This window comes from Chelonia mydas, chromosome 6, assembly GCF_015237465.2.
Source record: "Chelonia mydas isolate rCheMyd1 chromosome 6, rCheMyd1.pri.v2, whole genome shotgun sequence".
Classification (NCBI taxonomy): Eukaryota; Metazoa; Chordata; order Testudines; family Cheloniidae; genus Chelonia; species Chelonia mydas.
Window position 1 is genome coordinate 101,577,457 of NC_051246.2, and position 19,497 is coordinate 101,596,953.

General features: G+C 41.0%; 1 protein-coding gene across 2 annotated transcripts; it reads left to right on the forward strand.

Annotated features, from left to right (window-relative positions):
* Positions 1-731: 731 nt before the first annotated feature.
* Positions 732-19,231, forward strand: PSMC1 (proteasome 26S subunit, ATPase 1). 2 transcript variants are annotated; one of them, XM_007055456.4, is made up of 11 exons: positions 732-945; positions 3,025-3,078; positions 4,226-4,322; positions 7,219-7,343; positions 8,074-8,259; positions 9,617-9,745; positions 10,574-10,670; positions 11,930-12,119; positions 14,042-14,193; positions 17,031-17,185; positions 18,959-19,231. In XM_007055456.4, the coding sequence occupies exons 1-11, from the start codon at positions 943-945 to the stop codon at positions 19,091-19,093; spliced, it is 1,323 nt and encodes a 440-aa protein (XP_007055518.2). In that variant the 5' UTR covers positions 732-942; the 3' UTR covers positions 19,094-19,231. The 2 variants fall into 2 exon arrangements, with proteins under 2 accessions (XP_007055518.2, XP_037756754.1); XM_037900826.2 differs by having other exon boundaries at positions 824-979.
* Positions 19,232-19,497: the final 266 nt, after the last annotated feature.

A 19,497-nucleotide genomic window follows, 5' to 3' on the forward strand; every position in this document is an offset into this window, starting at 1 on the left:
GACACTGTTGCATTTGGAGCCATAGTACTGTTGCAGAATTCCAACAGGAATAAAAATGTGGTCTTCCCAGCACTGAATGATCTGAGATACTTAGAGATGAGATAAAGAACAATCTATAAAGGTTTTTTAGAATAGTTGGTTAAACTTTAGCTTCTGCCTAGTTTCTTAGAAGAGAGTGGGGTATATTATTACAATATTTAATGATATCAAGAATTGCTGTCTTTTTTTTTTTTAAAGAATGAGGAGTACTTGTGGCACCTTGGAGACTAACAAATTTATTTGAGCATAAGCTTTCGAGGGCTAAAACCCACTGTGCTCCTCCTTCTTTTTGCTGGTACAGACTAACAGGGCTACCACTCTGAAACCTGTCTTTTTTTAGGTTGGTTCAACATGTTTCTTAGACTCGGGTGTGTGTGAGACAAGAAAAGGAGCACCTTCAGAGTGGAAATCAGGGTGATTGATTTTTAATTCTATGGATGTCAGTGAAATCCAAAGATGATAGTAAACTGGGTGGAAGTGTGAAATGCCACTGAAAGCAGGCTTAATGCAAAGGGACCCAGCGAGGTCAGGAACATCCCTTCAGGAAACACAGGGAGTTTAACTCAGCCAAAAAGCAGCTGCAGGAAAAGTCCCCACGTGACAGCACGGACGGCTCTGCCCTGGGCACTGGCCTCAGAGCGGCCGCCCACTGACTCAGCGCCAGCTCCGCGAACCTGCCGCGCGCGCCCGACCCGCGTCACGTGACCCCTCGCGCTGCCCCGACCCGTCCCTTGTCCCCAGGGTTGGGCAGAGGCTTCTTGTTCGTCACGCCCCATCCCCACTCCTTCCGCGACGGCGCTTGGCCCGTCCTGCGCTCCGTAGCGGCCCCGCCTCTGCCTTAGCCTCTCCGTTTGTCCCCTCTCGGGTCCCGTACGCCGCGGCGCTTCCGTTGGTGGGTGCAGGATGGTGAGTGAGCACCGGGCCTGTTTCTCCGCCACCGGTAACCATGGGGCTGCAGCCAGGAGACCGAGGGACAGGGGGGTACGGAGGGAGGCTGGGCCCCCGGTCCCTTCCCCCGCCGGCCTGGCTTATGCGGAGTCATCGCCCATCCCCCTCTGAGGCCCCTGCCCCGCCGGCCCTGGAGCGAGGCAGGAGTCGGCGGGGCGTGAGGGGGGGGCGATGGCGTGAGGGGGGTTATTTACCGATTTCGGGAGGCAATTTATTTCTAAGCCGTAGCATCCTCTCCCCAGAGTCCTGTCCAGGAGGGGCCGGTCCCCCTCAGGCACAGACCCTCGTCCTGCCTTGCAGGCCAGCGAATGGGCAGATCCCCGCTGCTACAAGGCACGGGCGAAACAGGGGAGGGTGGGAAGGGCAAAGCTGCCACCCATGTTGGCAGTCTCCCTGCTTACCCGCTACCCCATGAGGAGACTGAAAAGATTCCTTTTCTGTAGGCCGGCCTGCCTGGCATTCAGCAAAATGGAGAAAAAACAAACGGGCTGGTGCCGGGTCCTGTCCCCTTTCCCACACCCACAATTGGTTTGTTGATCTTGTGTTTAAATCACAAAAATATCTAATTTTGACATAACATTTTTCATCAGTAGATCTCTAAGTGCTCACATTGTGAGGTGCTGTGTAGCATACTGCTAACACAAAGTGTTTAAAAACCACAAGGACCTTAAAATTCTTGAGATGTTTTTAAAATACAAGTTTGGGTCTTTTAATCTGCTTTTCAGTGTCTGAGCCTTTGGACAACACTTGGGTCACATCTTCAGGTTTTCACAACCACGAGGCCTAGAAACCTGTTTGGTTTTTTTTAAATGGGAGCTGAGATGCTCATATTATCACAGGTTTCAGAGTAGCAGCTGTGTTAGTCTGTATCCACAAAAAGAAAAGGAGTACTTGTGGCACCTTAGAGACTAAGGTGCCACAAGTACTCCTATTCATATTATTACATGACTCTAGTAGCTGGTGCTTCAAGAAAAACACCTAAAATCCCAAGAGCTGACAACAGTGTATTAAGCATACAATGCACAATTAAAATACACAACTTTATTGTTTCATTGCCTTAACTGATTAACAAAAGCTAACCTATTTTATAGACTGATTCACTAAAAATGTGAAAAGTCATATAAAAACCTGTGGATTTAATAACACAGTTTGCTCAATGAACATCCGTGTCTGCTAGTGAAGGGTAAGATTATGTCATGGATTCTGTGACTTTCAGAGACCTCCGTGATGTTGTCCAACCCCAGGATAACGGGCTGGAGCTGTTAGCCGCTGTGGAGCCCGACAGCACGGAGCCGCTCCCAGCTGCCATGAGCGGCAGGTGCTAGATCCCTCTCCTTTAGCAGTGGGGCTCGGGCTATCATGCCGCCCTCTTCCCCGCCCAGCTTGGGCTTCAGTCCTCCCCCAGTCAGCCCCATTTTGTTACTATTATTTTTTAGTAAAAGTTAGGGAAGGTCACAAGCAATTAAAAAAAAAAAAAAAAGTCAGAAACTGGTGACCTGTACCTGAGTTTTACCAAAAATACCGGTGACAAAATCTTAACCTTATTGATAGTACATTCTTTTCAATAGCTTTAATACCAATCCTTGATTTAGTACAGATGAGTACACTAGCTTTATGTGATTAGTTGTATTATTGACTGACAAGTCTGTAGTTGACAGGCCTTGGAAATAGGGATTACCATCTTCCTGGCATATCTAGTTCAGCTGTGGCCAATACCTTATGTTTCAAAGGAAGGAGATATAACCATTATGCACCAAGCTAGTGCAATGCTGTATCAGTCCAAAACATAGTTGTTGAAGTAATCTTCCCTGCCCTTTGGTCAATCCATATTACTCCACTCTTCAAATTCCTTCACTAACTCTCCTGCTTGAGAAGATTGATTTATTCTAGGATTTACCAGGAGTTTGTTTAGCCTTATTAAGATGCATCTAGTTACATATTCTTTTTATAAGAGTCTGAGTCTTTCAAGATTCTTAGTATTCCAGATACAAATAGCTTGCTTGCTTTCATTTGGGTGTCATCTTTGTTTTCCTTTAGGGTCAAAGTCAAAGTGGTGGACATGGTCCTGGGGGTGGCAAGAAGGATGACAAGGTAAATAATGAAACATCAATTGCCCTTTTTTAATAGGGTGAACTGCATGACTACTTCCAAAGTTTTCAGCAGTGGGTTTTTAAATAATCTTTTGTGCCTTGTACTCAAAACTGCCTAATATTTGCCCTTTGCTTAAATTTCCTAGCCTCCCCAAATATCACTTTCATATGCATGTTCTAGAAGAACTCACATGGTTTACTCAGAAAATGGCTTGCTCTGTAAGCTGTTTGAGAGGCACTAAATATTACATTGCAGTAATATCTTATTTACAAGCAGTGAAATAAAAATAGCTTTTGGTCACAAACGAGTTGACTTTCCAAAATCTGCAGGCAGATACCTCATTTGTGAGTACTGAGTCAGCACTTGTGTACATACGTTAGGTTCATGGGTGCAAGTGCATTTTTAAAAATCCAATTAATATAGTTCTTTTTTCTTGTGGCTTAGGAAGAAAAATGAGTTCTTCTGAGTTAGAATTCTGTTTATGCAGGCAAACTTATAAATATACAAAGTAACAACTGAGTTTAATATATTTGGATGTAGACTAAACTGCAAAGTAAACCAATTGCAAAACCTGACTACTCCTTTATGATGTAAAATAACACTGGGATAAGTCTCCATGGTGCTGTGCTGCTGCAACAGAGGAAGGTGTTCTGTTCTGTGTGGAAGCTGTGCACTGTGAAATAGGATGACTAGTGTAAACACTTTGCCTTGCTGCAACTTACACTCACACCAGTGCAGAGAGCTGTAGTGTGATTCTCTAGTGTAGACGAGGCTTGAGAGTCAACCTCCTCTCTTTCTTAAGCCTCATTTGCAGAGGCCTAGTTCAGCTTTCAGCCTCCTGGGACATCAGATTCCTAGTTCTCCAAAAATTGGCAAAGTCCTTCATCAGAAAGAGGCAACTCAAGACCTGATATATCTAATGTATAAAGTAAGCAGGAAAAAAAGTTGTTGTTTTTTTAAAGCCTCCCTCTTTATATGTTATACATCATAAAGGAGGAGTAAAGGGCACAAACCCAATATATTTTTGCATTGTAGTTCACTTTCAAATTGAGTTTTTTCAGCTTGGAACTGTGGTGGATTTCTGTGGCTCGTTCTTGTGGTAGTTATTCTGATTTTTGTTTTGTGCTTGTCTTACTTGGTTTAAAAGGATAAGAAGAAGAAATATGAACCTCCAGTTCCAACTAGAGTGGGGAAAAAGAAGAAGAAAACAAAGGGACCAGATGCAGCCAGCAAACTTCCATTGGGTAAGTATGTTTATTTCTCCTACAATCTAACAAAGCTCTTATATTGTGGGATCTAGGGTTCTGATCATGTAGCAAGCTTCACAAGGGTATATAGTGGTCTGCTCTCACAGATCTTACTGCAGGATTAAGCCTAAATCTCATGACTAAATTGTAAAACCAAAGGTAACACTGTAAAGATTCTATTAGAAATAATTTCCCTGTTGCTTGGTTAAAGTTATTAGAGATAATCTCAATAATTCTTAATTTTTTCTGAAGACCACTGTATAGGGCACCCAAAAGAAAATTTATGAAATGAGATCAGAAGTGGGGAAGATAGTTTTTAGCTGGAGTAGCATTGGAGTAATCAAAAGAGTGCCTGACTCTCACATGCATTTAGGAGCTGGGAGAAGTGATGTTGAGAGTCTCTTCTGTCTGTGTAAATAACAAAAGTAAATTTTGTATTCACCTGAATTATCAGTAAACTGTGAAACATTGACCTTGTGCAGGACCAGTAGGATTTATTCTCTGTAAAAAGCACACATATGTTTGAGTGGGTTTCATATTCTGTCCAGTTGTTGGACAGTGACACAGATACATGGCAGACAAATGGACAGTAGTATAGCAGTTTTTTAACTGTTGCAGAGGATCTGAACAGATGAACTAACAAGGCATACAGTATTAAATTATGGAATGTTGTGGTGAAGGTGCTTGCTCACAGTCCTTAACAATTTGCAGTTATATTTGCTCTGTTATGTGAATGTGTTTGCTGCTGTTGTAATTCTCCCGCCATCCCCAAATGAAACTTGCAGAATGAAACTAAATGAAATCGGGAAGTGGAATGAGGTGGTTCTGGAGGCTGTTTTTTTTCAGAGGCCCTTTCTGGATTTGGAAGTTTGTCAAGGGGGAGAACTCTTGTTTTGGCACTTATTCTGTGAAGCTTTAGCTGTGAATAGGACATGTGAATTTGGTTTGTATCTATGGCCTTTTCTGTACTAAGTTTTCAACCATTGGTGTAGCATGCTGGTGCAAGCCCTAGAGCAAACAGGATTTACTCTGATTCCACACAATTTGTTGTAGCTGGAATAAGCTGCACTGGTACAAACTGTGCTTTACTTCTATAACTCATGTGTATACTGTGCTTTGCACAGGTGTGGATATAGCACCAGTTCAAGGAAGACCTGTGAAATTCTCCTGAACTGAGCCTTTTGCTGTGAGATTGTGGCTGGCATTTTTGTTTTCTTTGAAGTTCTCCATCAGGGTGAAGCACTGGGGGTCTGGAAGGAGCATTCAGAATCCGGACTGAATACTTGCCTGAATACTGAGGCAAGACAAGGGAAAAAGGAAACTGTGGTTCCTGATTTGTTTATAAACAGTGGTGAAATTTTGCATTCAGTAATGCTATTCCAGCTGACTTTTAGTAAAAGGGGGAGAAGGAGAAAAACATTAAACTCTCTAGAATTGGATCTTCTAGGGTTTGTGGCGTTTAAGATGTATTGCAACTGATCTATTGAACTTGCTCTGTTTCAAGGCTGTACTTTTTGACTGGCTGATAGCCAGCTGCTTTGTTAGCTTGAAGTGACCTTTTCTTTACCGTGGTTAATTAATTTTTAACACTGGTTTTTGTTCGGGGGTGACTTAGTGATTCTTCTATGAATTTTTCTCTTCTGCTCAATATGCAACAGCAGTCAAAAAAGCTATAAGTGTTAGGAACCACTAAGAAAGGGATAGATAAGAAGACAGAAAATATCATCATGACACTATATAAATCCATGGTACGCTCACACCTTAAATACTGCATGCAGTTCTGGTTGCCCCATCTCAAAAAAGATATAGTAAAATTGGGAAAGGTACGGAGAAGGGCAACAAAAATGATCAGGGGTATGAAACAGCTTCTATATGAGAAGAGATTAAAAAGACTGGGACTTTTCAGCTTGGAAAAGAGATGACTAAGTGGGGTATGATAAAGGTCTGTAAAATTGTGAGTGGTGTAGAGAAAGTGAATAAGGAAGTGTTACATACTCCTTCATATAACATAAGAACTAGGTATCACCCAATGAAATTAATAGGCAGCAGGTTTAACACAAACAAAAGGAGCTAATGCTTCACACAACACAAAGTCAACCTGTGGAATATATTGCCAGGGGAGGTTGTGAAGGTCAAAACTATAACAGGGTTTAAAAAAAGAAATAAGTTCATGGAATCTACTAGCCAAGATGGTCAGGGATGCAACCTCCAGGAGCTAGGAGTAGACATAGGGCATGGATCTCTCGATGATTGCCTGTTCTGTTCATTTCCTTTGAAGCTCCTGGCATTGGCCACTGTCAGAGGACAGGATACTGGGCTAGATGGACCATTGGTCTGACCCTGTATGGCTGTTCTTGTGCTCCACTGTCTCTAAAGTGGAGTAGAATATTGATTTACTATGTTGCCTGATGGCTGGAAACCCCTTGGGAAATTACATCCATATTCTAGGCCACTGGAGCCTTTTTGTGGTGGTGGCTATGGCTGCCAGAGCATGTTCTTAGTCTGCAGTGCCTACCTATGCTTGATACACTCTTACCTTACCTGTTAGATTCTGGAAGTATTGACTCGTCCACTGATGTGCCATTGAAAACCCTGGTAGTGGTTGGGTAGATCTATAGAAACACACACCTAAAGCCATCACCCCAGAGACTGTTGTGGTGGAAGGTAATTATGACATCTGGGAGAAAATCTGGTTAGAAACTTTCATTTAAGTAACTAGTATTTTGAAAAGATTTGCTGGTGGATTTCTTAGTTTACAGGTCTTTGGGTAATGATTCAGACTGGCCTGTTAATAAGGATTAGGCCAACAGTTTCTAGCAGTGAATTACTGAATAGCTTATACCATATCTCAATGGGAGTCAGATATACAGTGATTCTACTTCTTTCATTACAGTGACACCTCACACACAATGCAGACTCAAATTGTTGAAATTAGAGAGAATTAAAGATTACCTACTTATGGAGGAAGAATTTATCAGAAATCAGGAACAGATGAAACCTTTGGAAGAAAAGCAAGAGGTAAGTCTTGAGGAAATTATTACACTCTTATTAAAACGGAAATACTACTAACCTAGATCTTTCAAAGTAAAATTTTAAACAATATAAACTAGTTGATGCACAAGACTTGGAAATAGTGACTGAAATTTATAAAAAACAGACTAAATATTTAATATTTATTTTAATTGTATTTAATAAAGCATAGAAGGTACAGTCTCCTTACTGAGCGGCTCCCTAGTTGAAGAACAGAGGATGGAGGAGTTTACTTTCAGAAATATTAGGGACTAGACTAATGGTTTGAGTTTTGGTACAGTTTATTGTAGGTGGGGCATGTGTTTTTGGTTAGTGGGTCTCTGAAGGTGGAACTCCCCAAGGTGGCCAGCCAGCAGAGAAGGGAAGGAATGCGTTAGACACGTACACATTCTTATAGGATAAGCTACAGAGGCATAAAGCAACATGAGATTAAACAAGTGATTTAGCTTCTTAGCTGCTCCAAAAAGAGAGCTCCTATCCTTCTCTGCTGTGGAAGCTACATTTTCAGGGACCATGGGATCTGTACCGCATCACAAGAAGTAGAAAACCTTTTTCTTCAAATAGTTGTCAAAAGAACTGGGTAATGAATTTCCATTTTTCCCTCATGCAGGCAGTAGTTCTTTAGTATATATGTTTAAAACAGTACAATACATGTTTTGCAGAAGCTAATTTTTTGTGTGTGTTTAATTCTTTACTATTGCTTGTTTGTTTCTTGCAGGAAGAGAGATCAAAGGTGGATGACCTGAGAGGAACCCCAATGTCTGTTGGTACCCTGGAGGAGATTATTGATGATAATCACGCTATAGTGTCTACATCAGTGGGATCTGAGCACTATGTCAGTATTCTGTCTTTTGTGGACAAAGATCTTCTAGAACCAGGCTGCTCCGTTTTGCTCAATCATAAGGTAAGTTGTCTCACAATATGAAGATGGAGTGGTGTGCAAGTTCCAGTATCCCTCTGAACTAGCCTTTGTTTTTGGAATCTGTTACAAGGGTACCATAGTGTAAGCTCCAAGGATAAGTGCCAGGGTGGATTTGATTTAAATCACTAGTCAGGAAGACTTGATTTAATCATGGCTTTCTACATAAAAGTGCATTCTTGTTGATTGTTATAACCGTAACATATTCTTCACAACTCAGAGATAGATGTAGGTTTCATTTTTAGAAATTACACACTCTGCATTTTTAAACAGTGATTTATTTTGAAAACTTTTCAGATTAGTTTTACAGCTATATCAGAAAAAGAATGATTGTTTGGGTATTTCATTTACCAAAGGTAATTGAAGCAGATATTTATGAAGTCATTGGGAGGTGAACTATCTCCAATTCACCAGGTTAATCATTAATATTTCGAGGATTTTCTTGCCATGCTGTATTAGGAGGAGAACGTTACCAGACAGACATTTAAATTGTTTTATTTAACTAAAACAACAACGTTAAGTATTCTGGATTTTTTTTCTTCAACAGCAAACATATAATATTTTAACAAAACAAGCATATGTCCCTCGCTTCTCACATTTCTCTCCACACTTCTTCTCCGGGTCCAGATCTATTCTGTCCCCAACAATCTTCTATTCATTGAACTTTTTGAAACTTTGCACTTTTAGAGAGAGGTAAGGGATTGACTCTGTGTACAAAAATTTGCAGAGGGCCAGTAGAGTTGAGGTTTCTCACCTCTATTTATTTTATTTTATTTTTATTTAAAATCATGTTTGCTGTTAACAAGCATGTTACCTCTGGAGACACAAATCCACAGTTTGAGAACTGCAAAACTAAGCATCTCTGATGATATCTTCTAGACTGAGCACTGAGTCCCATTGGGTAGATAGAGAGATTAACCTAAATAATCTGTACAGAAGCCTCTGGAACCCCATAAAATTGGGTCCTTAATCCATGAACTATTGGAACTCATTTACAGAACTCTTCTTAAACATTACATGAATATATTGTCTCATACTATAGAATTAGAATTTATAATCCCTATTCCATGATGATATCTTTGAGCTATAATGTATCTTAATTAAAACTATCTTTTTTCCCTCAAAGGAAGCATTTTATCAAAAAAATCTGATTTAAATTAAAAAAAATCACTGATTTTTATCCACCCTGATAAGTGCTTTGTGTGTTTCATGTTGCTGTGTGAATGTGTATACATTTAATCTTGGATTCCTGTGTAGCTTTGTGTTTTATCTTTAGGATCATTCTTCAGTAAACTGCATGCTATTTTACTTATGTTTGGTATTGGTATACCACTTGGACTAGGTTCATGCTGTGATAGGAGTCCTGATGGATGACACAGATCCTTTAGTTACAGTGATGAAAGTGGAGAAGGCCCCTCAGGAGACTTACGCTGATATTGGTGGCCTTGACAACCAGATTCAAGAAATTAAGGTATTCATATTTAGTAATTTATCTAATTAACAGATACTTAAAGGTTTTCTTTTTATCAGGAAGTTACCTAGATGATGATCCAAAACTTGTGCATGAATTGTCACAATTGCTGTGGAACCCAAGACATTTCTGGGATTTTGTACATTTAAAATCCTCAGCCTTAGCAGTTTTTTACAATTAGATCAAAAGTGACTGGTTATTTTGAGAGTCCTATTTTGCCTCACTTTAAAGAGACGCGATTTTCAGAAAGTTCTGAGTTCCTACCCTCTGAAATGGTACCTTTTAAGGGTGACTCAAGATGGGCACCCAAAACACTAGTGAAAATGTTGGCCTTAATAATTGGTAATTAACACATTGAGGAAACCAGATTTCTCTTGTTGAATAATCCTCAGATTATAGAGGCATCCTCTAGTGCTCTGCACACAGGATTAGGAGCCAAGAATTCCTGAATTCTAAATTAAGCTCTGATATTTACTTGCTATGTTGCCTTTGGCTGGGCATCCATTCAGCCTTAATGTTTTCATTCCTAAAATGGGGACAGTAATACTCAATTACTTCATGTGACTGTTGTGCAGATTAATTACACCTCTACCCCGATATAGCGCTACCCAATATAACACAAATTCGGATATAACGCGGTAAAGCAGTGCTCCGGGGGGCGGGGCTGCGCGCTCCGGTGGATCAAAGCAAGTTCAATATAACGTGGTTTCACCTATAACGCAGTAAGATTTTTTTTTTTTTTTTTTGGCTCCCGAGGACAGCGTTATATTGGGGTAGAGGTGTAGTTAATATTTGTAAAATGCTTTAATACTTGTTCTTATGCTATAGGAGTCTGTGGAGCTTCCTCTCACCCATCCTGAGTATTATGAAGAGATGGGTATAAAGCCACCCAAAGGAGTAATTCTGTATGGCCCACCTGGCACAGGTATCCTACATAACAGTAACTTTAAGTATGCTCAGTTAATCCCATTTAAGGTATTCGGTGCAGATCCACAAAGGTACTTAAGCACCTAAGTCCCAATTCTGGCTCCACTGCAATTCACAAAGCTCTTGCCACACCCCATAGCTACTGGATGAGGTTAGGGCCTGAGTTTTCAAGGTAAAAGTTCCCTCAGCGCTTGAGTTTTTTTCCTGTGGGCATGCACACTACTGCCTCCCTGTAGGCGTTCCGAAGCTTATCTCCCACATAAGCCTTAGAGCAGTTCACAAGCTGGGGGAAGATAGGTGTTCATCTGCCTAAGTCACGTGTAGCCAGCCCATTCTGGCAGGCATGTTCAGAGTCTTCCCGGAGGAGGAAGTGGTTCCCACCTTATAACTTTAGCCCAGTAGTTAGAGCACTTTCCTGGGGTGTCAGAGACCCAGGTTCAGTTCCCCCCTCTGCTGGAGAAAGGATTTGAACAGGGGTCTCCCACCTCTCAGGAGAGTGCTCCAATCACTGAGCTATGGGATATTCTGAAGTGGGGCTTCCTCAGTTTTTCTGGTTGAAGCTGTTTGACTGTGGATAAATACTTGAGTCATTGGAGCATGGGGACTGGACCCTGGGTCTCCCATCTCCCAGATGGATGCCTTACCCCTGGGGTTACAGGGTCATTCTCAGTCTGTTTCTCGCTGGCCCAACGACTGATCCACTGTTAATAAATACTTAAATAGTCATTGGGCCAGAGAGAGATACTGACTCTGCATTGCAGTGGTTACAACACTCACCTGGGATGTGGGAGGCTCAGGGTATGGTCACTTTGCACCTGTCGTGTTCTGCAAGAAATGCCTTAAGCACCTAAGCCATTTGACTCAAAGAGACAGGTCTTCTTTCATGGATCACTAAGCAGAGGTAGATGCCTGTCTCCAGGATACGCCCGTCATTGTTTGGCTTAGGCGAGGAGCTGCCTAGTATGTTGGCTTTTGTGGATCACGTTCTAAGGCACCTAACCCTCCCCATTCATTGTATAGGAAGCCTGTGTGCCTAACTCAATCACTGTGCATTGCAGTGTTGTTTCATGATTTTTCTAGGTACCTAAAAGTTCAGCGCTGTGATGCTCAGCGTTGCAATGTCTTAGGCGTTGTTGTAATTTTAATATAATTAGACTTAGTATATCAGCACTGTTCTGTATTTCATGAGTATTTTTTCTTAAAGTTAATAATTGTTACTGCAAACTCACTGCAGTCTTTCTTTACAACTGATAATAGGTAAAACCTTACTAGCCAAGGCAGTGGCAAACCAGACCTCAGCAACCTTTCTGAGAGTTGTTGGCTCCGAGCTTATACAGAAGTACCTAGGTGATGGTCCAAAACTTGTGCGTGAATTGTTCCGTGTAGCTGAGGAGCATGCTCCGTCAATCGTCTTTATTGATGAAATAGATGCCATTGGTACAAAAAGGTAGTGTATTGCATTTAAGCTTCCACACTGAATATAATAATTTTGTCAAGAACAATAGGGAAGTTATCTGAAACATTTCCTTTTGTGTGAGTTTGTGTTGAATTTTTCCTTTCATCATTGCCATTTTGATAGATTAGATGATTTTTAATGTAAATAACACTTCCATTTGTTGACTAGTAAAATTTGAAGCAGTTACTACAAAACTCAAAATTTATCTCAAAACATTTTTTGTAAAAAGATATGCCAAAAGTTAGCTGCTATAGCTACAGTAATGATGGATTGCTTTAGGCAGAAAGAGATGGCTTGTGTAACAAATAAGCTGAGTATGACATTTGATTACTTTAAATTATTTTTCTATTGTTATTATTTTATATATATCTGTAGATGCTCGTCTATACATTCTGCTATGTAGATATGCAGGGCTGTCTGAAAGTTTAAAATTAATTGTTTGGGTGTATCATGGTAAAAATCCATGCTCAATAACTTTCCATAACTTTTATAGCATTTTTAATTGTTAAACTGTCCACAACAGAAGTTAATTTGATCCATGTGATTGAGCCATTATGTCACACTGAACTAATGTCAGCTTGCATCCAGGCTGTGCTGTTTTAAAGATGCAGCAAGGTTTAATTGGGACTGACGCACTTCACAGCTTAAGGTGTCCTTAAAGCAGCCCATTATCACCCTAAAAATCAAAGTGTTGGAAATAGCAGTATATATTTGCACATTTTGGGATGTCTGGAGGTGCCATTTTCATACTTCTGTTTTTAAAAAAAAACGCAAAACTGTTGCAGTAAAACATGCTGTGGGTCTGACTTGAATCAGCACAGGCAAAGAGCTTGTTAGAGGGATGCTGTCAAGTCCTAGCAGCTGGAAGCTAAAGTCAGCAAAGGTCCAACTGGAAGTGACACACATTTTTAACATTGAGGGTAATTAATCATTGGAATAGCTTACCAAGGAATTCATCACTCTGCGTCTTTACATCAAGATTGGATGTGCTTCTAAACTGTATGTTCTAATTTTTTATTATGGTACTGCCTAGGGACCAATCAAGCATCAGGCCCCTTTGTGCTAGTCCCAGTCTCTGCCCCGAAAAGCTTATAGTGTAAATAGACAAGACTGAAAAATGGGTAAGGGAAAGGGGCATTATATACCAGCAGAATGATTGTTTGTAAATGTCATGTTAGTTCTTAGATTTAAAAAAAAAAGGGGGAGGGGGGAGGGGTTTGGATAAATGTAGGCTCTGGTTCAACCCGAAATTATTGGACTAGATGCAGGAATCATGTGAAATTGTGGCCTTTTCTATGCAAAGGTGATTGTAATATTTTCTGACCATAAAATCTGTGCATATATGAAAAACTGGAAATGGATTAATTTAAATAATCAGTTTCTGAGAACACACCCTTCTAAATAATATGTTTAGAATTTGTTTTAAATTCCTGTTAAAAAATTGAGGATTTTTCTGCTTCCTTATTTATAAGGGCCTTTTCATTAAGGGACAAACTAACTATTCACACTGATGCACAAAGTAAACACTGGAAAAATACAATAATATTTGCTCATCTTTCAGTTCAGTGTTACTTGTAACTGCAGAAGATCCAACATTTTCAGTCAGAAATATGACTTTAAAGTTGGGTGTCCCTTTTTAAGGATGTTTCTCTGTCTTCTGCTTACCTTATTGGACCCAGGTGGTGTATAAACTGAGCTATTGTGAAAGCTTTTGTATTTTAGGGCATATTTACATTCCTATATAACCTGTGTGTTTTAAGCTCTGAAGAAAAAAGCTGTTTATAATCATTGGTAGCTTATCAGAGCATTTATTTCTGATATGCTGATCATTTTATTATTGGTAAAGAAAAGTGTCTTTTGTACATGATTTAATTTGGTTTGGTTATATTTCTTTCTCTTGGCCTTCCTCAAAGATATGACTCAAATTCTGGTGGCGAAAGAGAGATCCAGCGTACGATGCTGGAGTTGCTGAACCAATTAGATGGGTTTGATTCCCGTGGGGATGTGAAAGTTATCATGGCCACAAACAGAATAGAAACACTGGATCCAGCCTTAATCAGGCCAGGTAAGAGACTTTTTATTATGCATTTTCTCCAAAAAGCTTCTTGTACCAGGTACTGAATTTCATTTCTGCCTTTCTTTATAGAACATTGTTTGAGACTCTCCATAATCATTTTATGGCTTAGAAGGAATATTGATTTAGGAGTAGAAAAAGTCAGTCCTCCGGAACAGGATGTAAAATATGAATCATGATGTATGTGCATGGAGAAAAAGGATAGTTTTCAGTTACAGGAGAAATTGCATTATGTATAGTTACTCCCGAGGAAGAATATGAAAATTATTTTACATGTATCATGCTGTTGCTTAGGTATTTTATATGTCCACCTTTACCTGAGTATCTCATCATTTGTTAATGTATTTATCCTTAAAACACCCCTGTGAGGAAGGGAAGTGATATTCCTGTTTCACAGATGGGGAGCTGAGGCAGAATGACTAAGGGCTAGATTTACAAAAGGACTTAGGTGCTTAACTTCCACTTCAGGTACCTAAATCCACAAATCAGGTCACAGTGGGATTAACAAAAGCCCTGCTCAGCTGCCCCAGAATGCTGTAGGCACCTAAGTTTTCACAGTAAAAGTTCCCTACATGCCTATATTTCTGCGTGTACTGCTGTGCAATGCAGCAGCCTTCCTCTAGACATCTAGATGCCTAAGCCCCCAGAACAATGTATAAACTAGAGGAAGAAAGGTGTTCCTCTACCTTACTCGCCTATGGGGCCTGATTTAGTGAGCGGCTCAGAGCTCACCTACCAGATCAGGGTCCCATAGGTGAGCTCACCCAAAATACTAGGGAATTGCTGGGGCGGGGAAGACCTCCCTTTTAGCCCAGGGGCTAGGCTTCTCATTCAGGAGACCCCCTCGCCCCCAAGTTCAAGTTGCACCTCCACATAAGTGTGAAGGGATTCAAACAGGGCTCTGCTACCACTAGGTTATGGAATAGTCTGTGCGGCTCCCTCAGTCTCACCTGTTGAGGTTGTTCCACCATGAATAAATGAGTATCACTAGGCTGGAGCGAGAACAAGCATAAGAATGACTCTCTAGTGTGGTGGTTAGGGCACTCATTTGGGCCATGGGAGACCCAGGATACAGTCCCCCTGCTCCAATGACTTTTTAAAAAATTATTTATCCACAGTGCAACAGCTTCAGTAGGAGAGAATAAGGGAGGCCCGCATCAGATTATCTCATAGTCCAATGGTTGAGTACTCACCTGAGAGGTGGCAGATCCCTGTTTGAATCCTTTCTTCCCCTCAGACAAAGTGGGGACTTGAACCAGGGATCTTCCACATCCCACGTGAGTACCCTAACCCCTGGTCTAAAAGTTATAAGAGAGGTCCTGGCACCCCCACCTCCTTGAAAAATGGCATAGGCACCCACTGCTAAGAGAAGATTTGTACTGAGAGTCTCAAGCAGTGGGAGGTGCCTCCCTGCAGCCCAGACTTAGGTGCTGAACTCTGAGAGGGGTGGGGATGAGGATGTACCACTTGCCTTGACATCACCCATTGATGAGGAGCAGCCTAGCATGCTGGCTTTTGTGAATCCCCTTCTAAGGCACCTATCTCAGACTTTGAGAATCCCAGTGATTTTCTAGGTGCTGAAAAGGTAGGTGTGATGATGCTTCACCTCATCACACCTAAATTCCTTTGTAAATCTAGCCCATGTTCATGCAGGATGCCTTTGGTAGGGATGTCTGTCCTAATCGCTATCCTTCCTCTTAGTCCAGAAGCACATTTTCCATTCAGCTATTGAAAAATAGAACACCAGTGTTAAATACTAGTACCATAATTTCTGGGCTGATTTTATTTTTTTCTCTGAGTATAAACCTGGCACCTACCATTCTGTCTGCTCTGGAGTATGCTGCTTTATAATAAAGGTAAAACTATCCAAGCACTTAATTCAGTGCAAACACAATGTGAAGTGATTAGTTTTTGATAACTTGTATTTAATTCACAGATAAAGCTAGTGAACTTTAAGGTTACTAGAATACTTGTATACAAAGGAGCTCCACAGTTTGAAAAATAAAAGTCTAAGCATTTAAGAGCTTTAAGCCTCACTCATGTTAACAGGTGCCTGTTTTCACTAGGAAAGGGTGAGTGCCAGGATGTTCTCTGTGACAAGTTTTTACTTATTGAATTTGCTTTCCTTCCTTTGCGAGGACGTGGCAACCTTCAGGGTATGAGGCAGGAGTGTCCTGTTTGGTTAGAATTTAATAATAGGGAATGGAGAAGATTGGGCTGGATGATGGTGTTTCTTTTTAAAGATCTATAGGATTCAGTCCTTATTTGGGTTTCTTGTCTTGAAAAATAATATTAAAAATCTGATGTAAAAGCTGAGCAGCAACAGAACTTGAGCTGGGCACAGATACTATATTGTAAAGTTGTAAAAGCAGCCAACAAGAGATTCGGGAAGTAAGAAGGAAACTTCCCCACATTTACCTACTGTGAGGTTCTTACACTTTCCACTGAAGCTGTTCACTCTTTGAGACAAGATAATGGACTAGATGGACTTCCCTCTGATCCAGTTTGTCAATTCTTATGTTCCTCTATTTAAATATGATTATTTAGTAGTAGTTCTCTGTCATTTAAACATTCTGGGGCAGTGACTGTCTATTTTGTCTTGCACACAGACCCTACAGTGCAGCACTGCATAAACATTAATAAAATGGTCACAGCTTGTTCATATTCTCATGAGCATGGAGCCTCACCTACCTTTTGACCTCAGTTTTTCTTCCAGAATATGGTTGTGGAAACAGTGACAGCTCATTCTGTACTTCTTCAGGGGACAGAGCACTTCAAACTCCACTGCTTTCAATCCAGAATCACTTAAATGTCTTTCCTACACACAGGGCGTATTGATAGGAAAATTGAGTTCCCCTTACCAGATGAAAAGACCAAGAAGCGCATCTTTCAGATCCACACAAGCAGGATGACTTTGGCAGATGATGTAACTTTAGATGAGCTCATTATGGCTAAAGATGATCTGTCTGGCGCAGATATTAAGGTAAGGTGCACGAATGCTGCTCAGAGCAGCACAGTAAGGGGGCAGGGAGTCCCAGGGGACAGGGAGTGGTTGGATGGGGCAGAGGGCAGTCAGGATGGATAGGTGTGGAAGTCCTGCGGAGGCCGTCAGGGGACGGGGCACAGGGGGGTTGGATAGGTCAGGAGTTCTGAGGGGGTCAGACGGGGGGTAGGAGCCAGGCTGTTTGGGGAGGCACAGCCTTCCCTACCCAGCCCTCCATACAGTTTTGCACCCTGCCCTAGTGCCATAAAAACCTCTTCATTTTGTGTAGGTGGGTACCAAAACTCTACTTTCCACACCATTTCTAATGGCTGAGCAGCATGTTTTTCTAAATGCTGAAAATGCAAGTGTTAGCAGTGGTTGAGTAGAAATTAAAGTGTAAGGGGCTAGATTCACAAAGGGACTTAGTTCCCTCAATCCCAGGATCAGACCTTACTGGATTCACAAAACCCCTGCACAGTTGCTGCTGCACCCTATAGGTGCCTGGGTTTCTGTCTGTGCGCATGCACAGTGCAGCCTCATCCCCAGTGTGATGTATTAACTGTGGGGAAATAGATTAACTGGGTTGGGTCGCCTTCGGCAAGCTCTCACAACAGCTTGCTGGGCGACCATCCCTCATAACTTTTAGCCCAAAGGATATTTTGATGTGGGGCTTCTTCTGTGTCTCCTGTTGAAGCTGTTCCAGTATAGATAAATGAGTCATTGGACCCGTCCCCTTCCTTCACTGATTATTTTTAGATAATTTATCCACAGTGGAACAACTTCAAAAGGAGAGATTGAGAGCACCCCACATCAGACTTCTCATAGCTCAGTGGTTAGGGCACTCTTCAGCTCTCCTCTTCCCCCTCAGGCAGAGGGGGGACTTGAAGCAGTGTCACTCACATTACGGGTGAGTACCCTAACCACTGGGCTGAAAGTTTTCATGGAGTGCCTCCTCTTGCAAAATCATTGGAGGCACTGAACTCCATGAGGGTAGGGAAGCTTAGTACATAGCCAATGGGAGATGCTAAGGCGGCTGGCATGCTGGCTTTTGTGAATCCCCATTTGTTGTATAGCCTAAAAGTTAGGCACGATTACAAAGTTCCTCTGTGAATCTAACCCAATATTTCTTGCCCCATCTGGAGGAGGCGCTGTCTTGGCTAGTAGTTCTTAGCTACAATGCAGTTCTCATCCAAAGCTTTTGAAGCAAGTCACCATTACAGGCTCTGTGAAGCTACAGGGTACTGTCACCAAGTTGTAGATGAGAAAAATTTTACATGGAAATAATGTAACTTGTCTAGTCTAAAGCCATGCAGCAGGTCAGTAGCAGACTTGAGACTAGGAATTCTGGCTCCTTGCAATTTCACCTCTAGAGACCCATCTTAAAGTTCTGTTTAGCTGATAAGTGATCACACACTGGCAGCCTCAATTTAGTAGATTGTTGAAGATCAAAGAGGTACAGTTATGGATTGTGCTAAATGTTAGCTGTTCCTTGGAAAAAGTGTTATATTGTAAAGGTTGATTTCCTGTTGGCATGCAAGCACTGCTTGGATTGGAAACAGAACTATTTGTTCAATACAGGTGTAGAAAGAACTTGATTTCCAGTCTTATTAGCTTCATAACTTAATATAGAAAGTAATGATTAGCATGGTTTTGTTACTCTTTGCACTAGCATCTAGAAAATTATATTTGAAAACTGTGTGTCACAGTAATGCATGTGTGGTTTGAATTAGTTGTCTATAACTAGCAATTAATATCAGCTTTTCTCTTGGGTAGGCAATTTGCACAGAAGCTGGTTTGATGGCTTTGAGAGAACGCAGAATGAAAGTAACTAATGAAGACTTCAAAAAATCAAAAGAGAATGTTCTCTATAAGAAACAAGAAGGCACCCCAGAGGGGCTTTATCTTTAGATTAACTACGTCCACATAGGGACTCTTCTCACTTTCAAAATACATGAAATGGCAACACATGTTTCAAAGGCCTCTCCAAGCATGATGGGTGGACTGTGTTTAGTTGTAAGTCAATAAAATACTTATTTCTAAATAAAACATTTGTTTCAGAATGATTTTTTTTTTAATTGAATGTCTTTGTCAACACTTCAAATGTGTATTAAATTGCCTAGTTACCTATTAGTGGTTTGAATTTTTTCATCGAGCTACTGGCTTCATGACTTGCTTCAGAAGATTTCAGAAAATAAGACCTTCAATCTCATATAACTTACTAACTACTGTGAGCAACTTATAAAATTTCTCTTGTACTCTAAATTGGATTTGCCAGTTATATAGTACCTCTGATGTCTGTACATCCTAAATAA

What these genes read in the sequence shown, in the direction of transcription:
- PSMC1 (XM_007055456.4), top strand. An exon ending in AGCCAGCAAACTTCCATTGG is followed by an intron (nt 4,323 to 7,218) that starts GTAAGTATGTTT and finishes CTTTCATTACAG; the next exon opens with TGACACCTCACACACAATGC. An exon ending in GTATGGCCCACCTGGCACAG is followed by an intron (nt 10,671 to 11,929) that starts GTATCCTACATA and finishes AACTGATAATAG; the next exon opens with GTAAAACCTTACTAGCCAAG.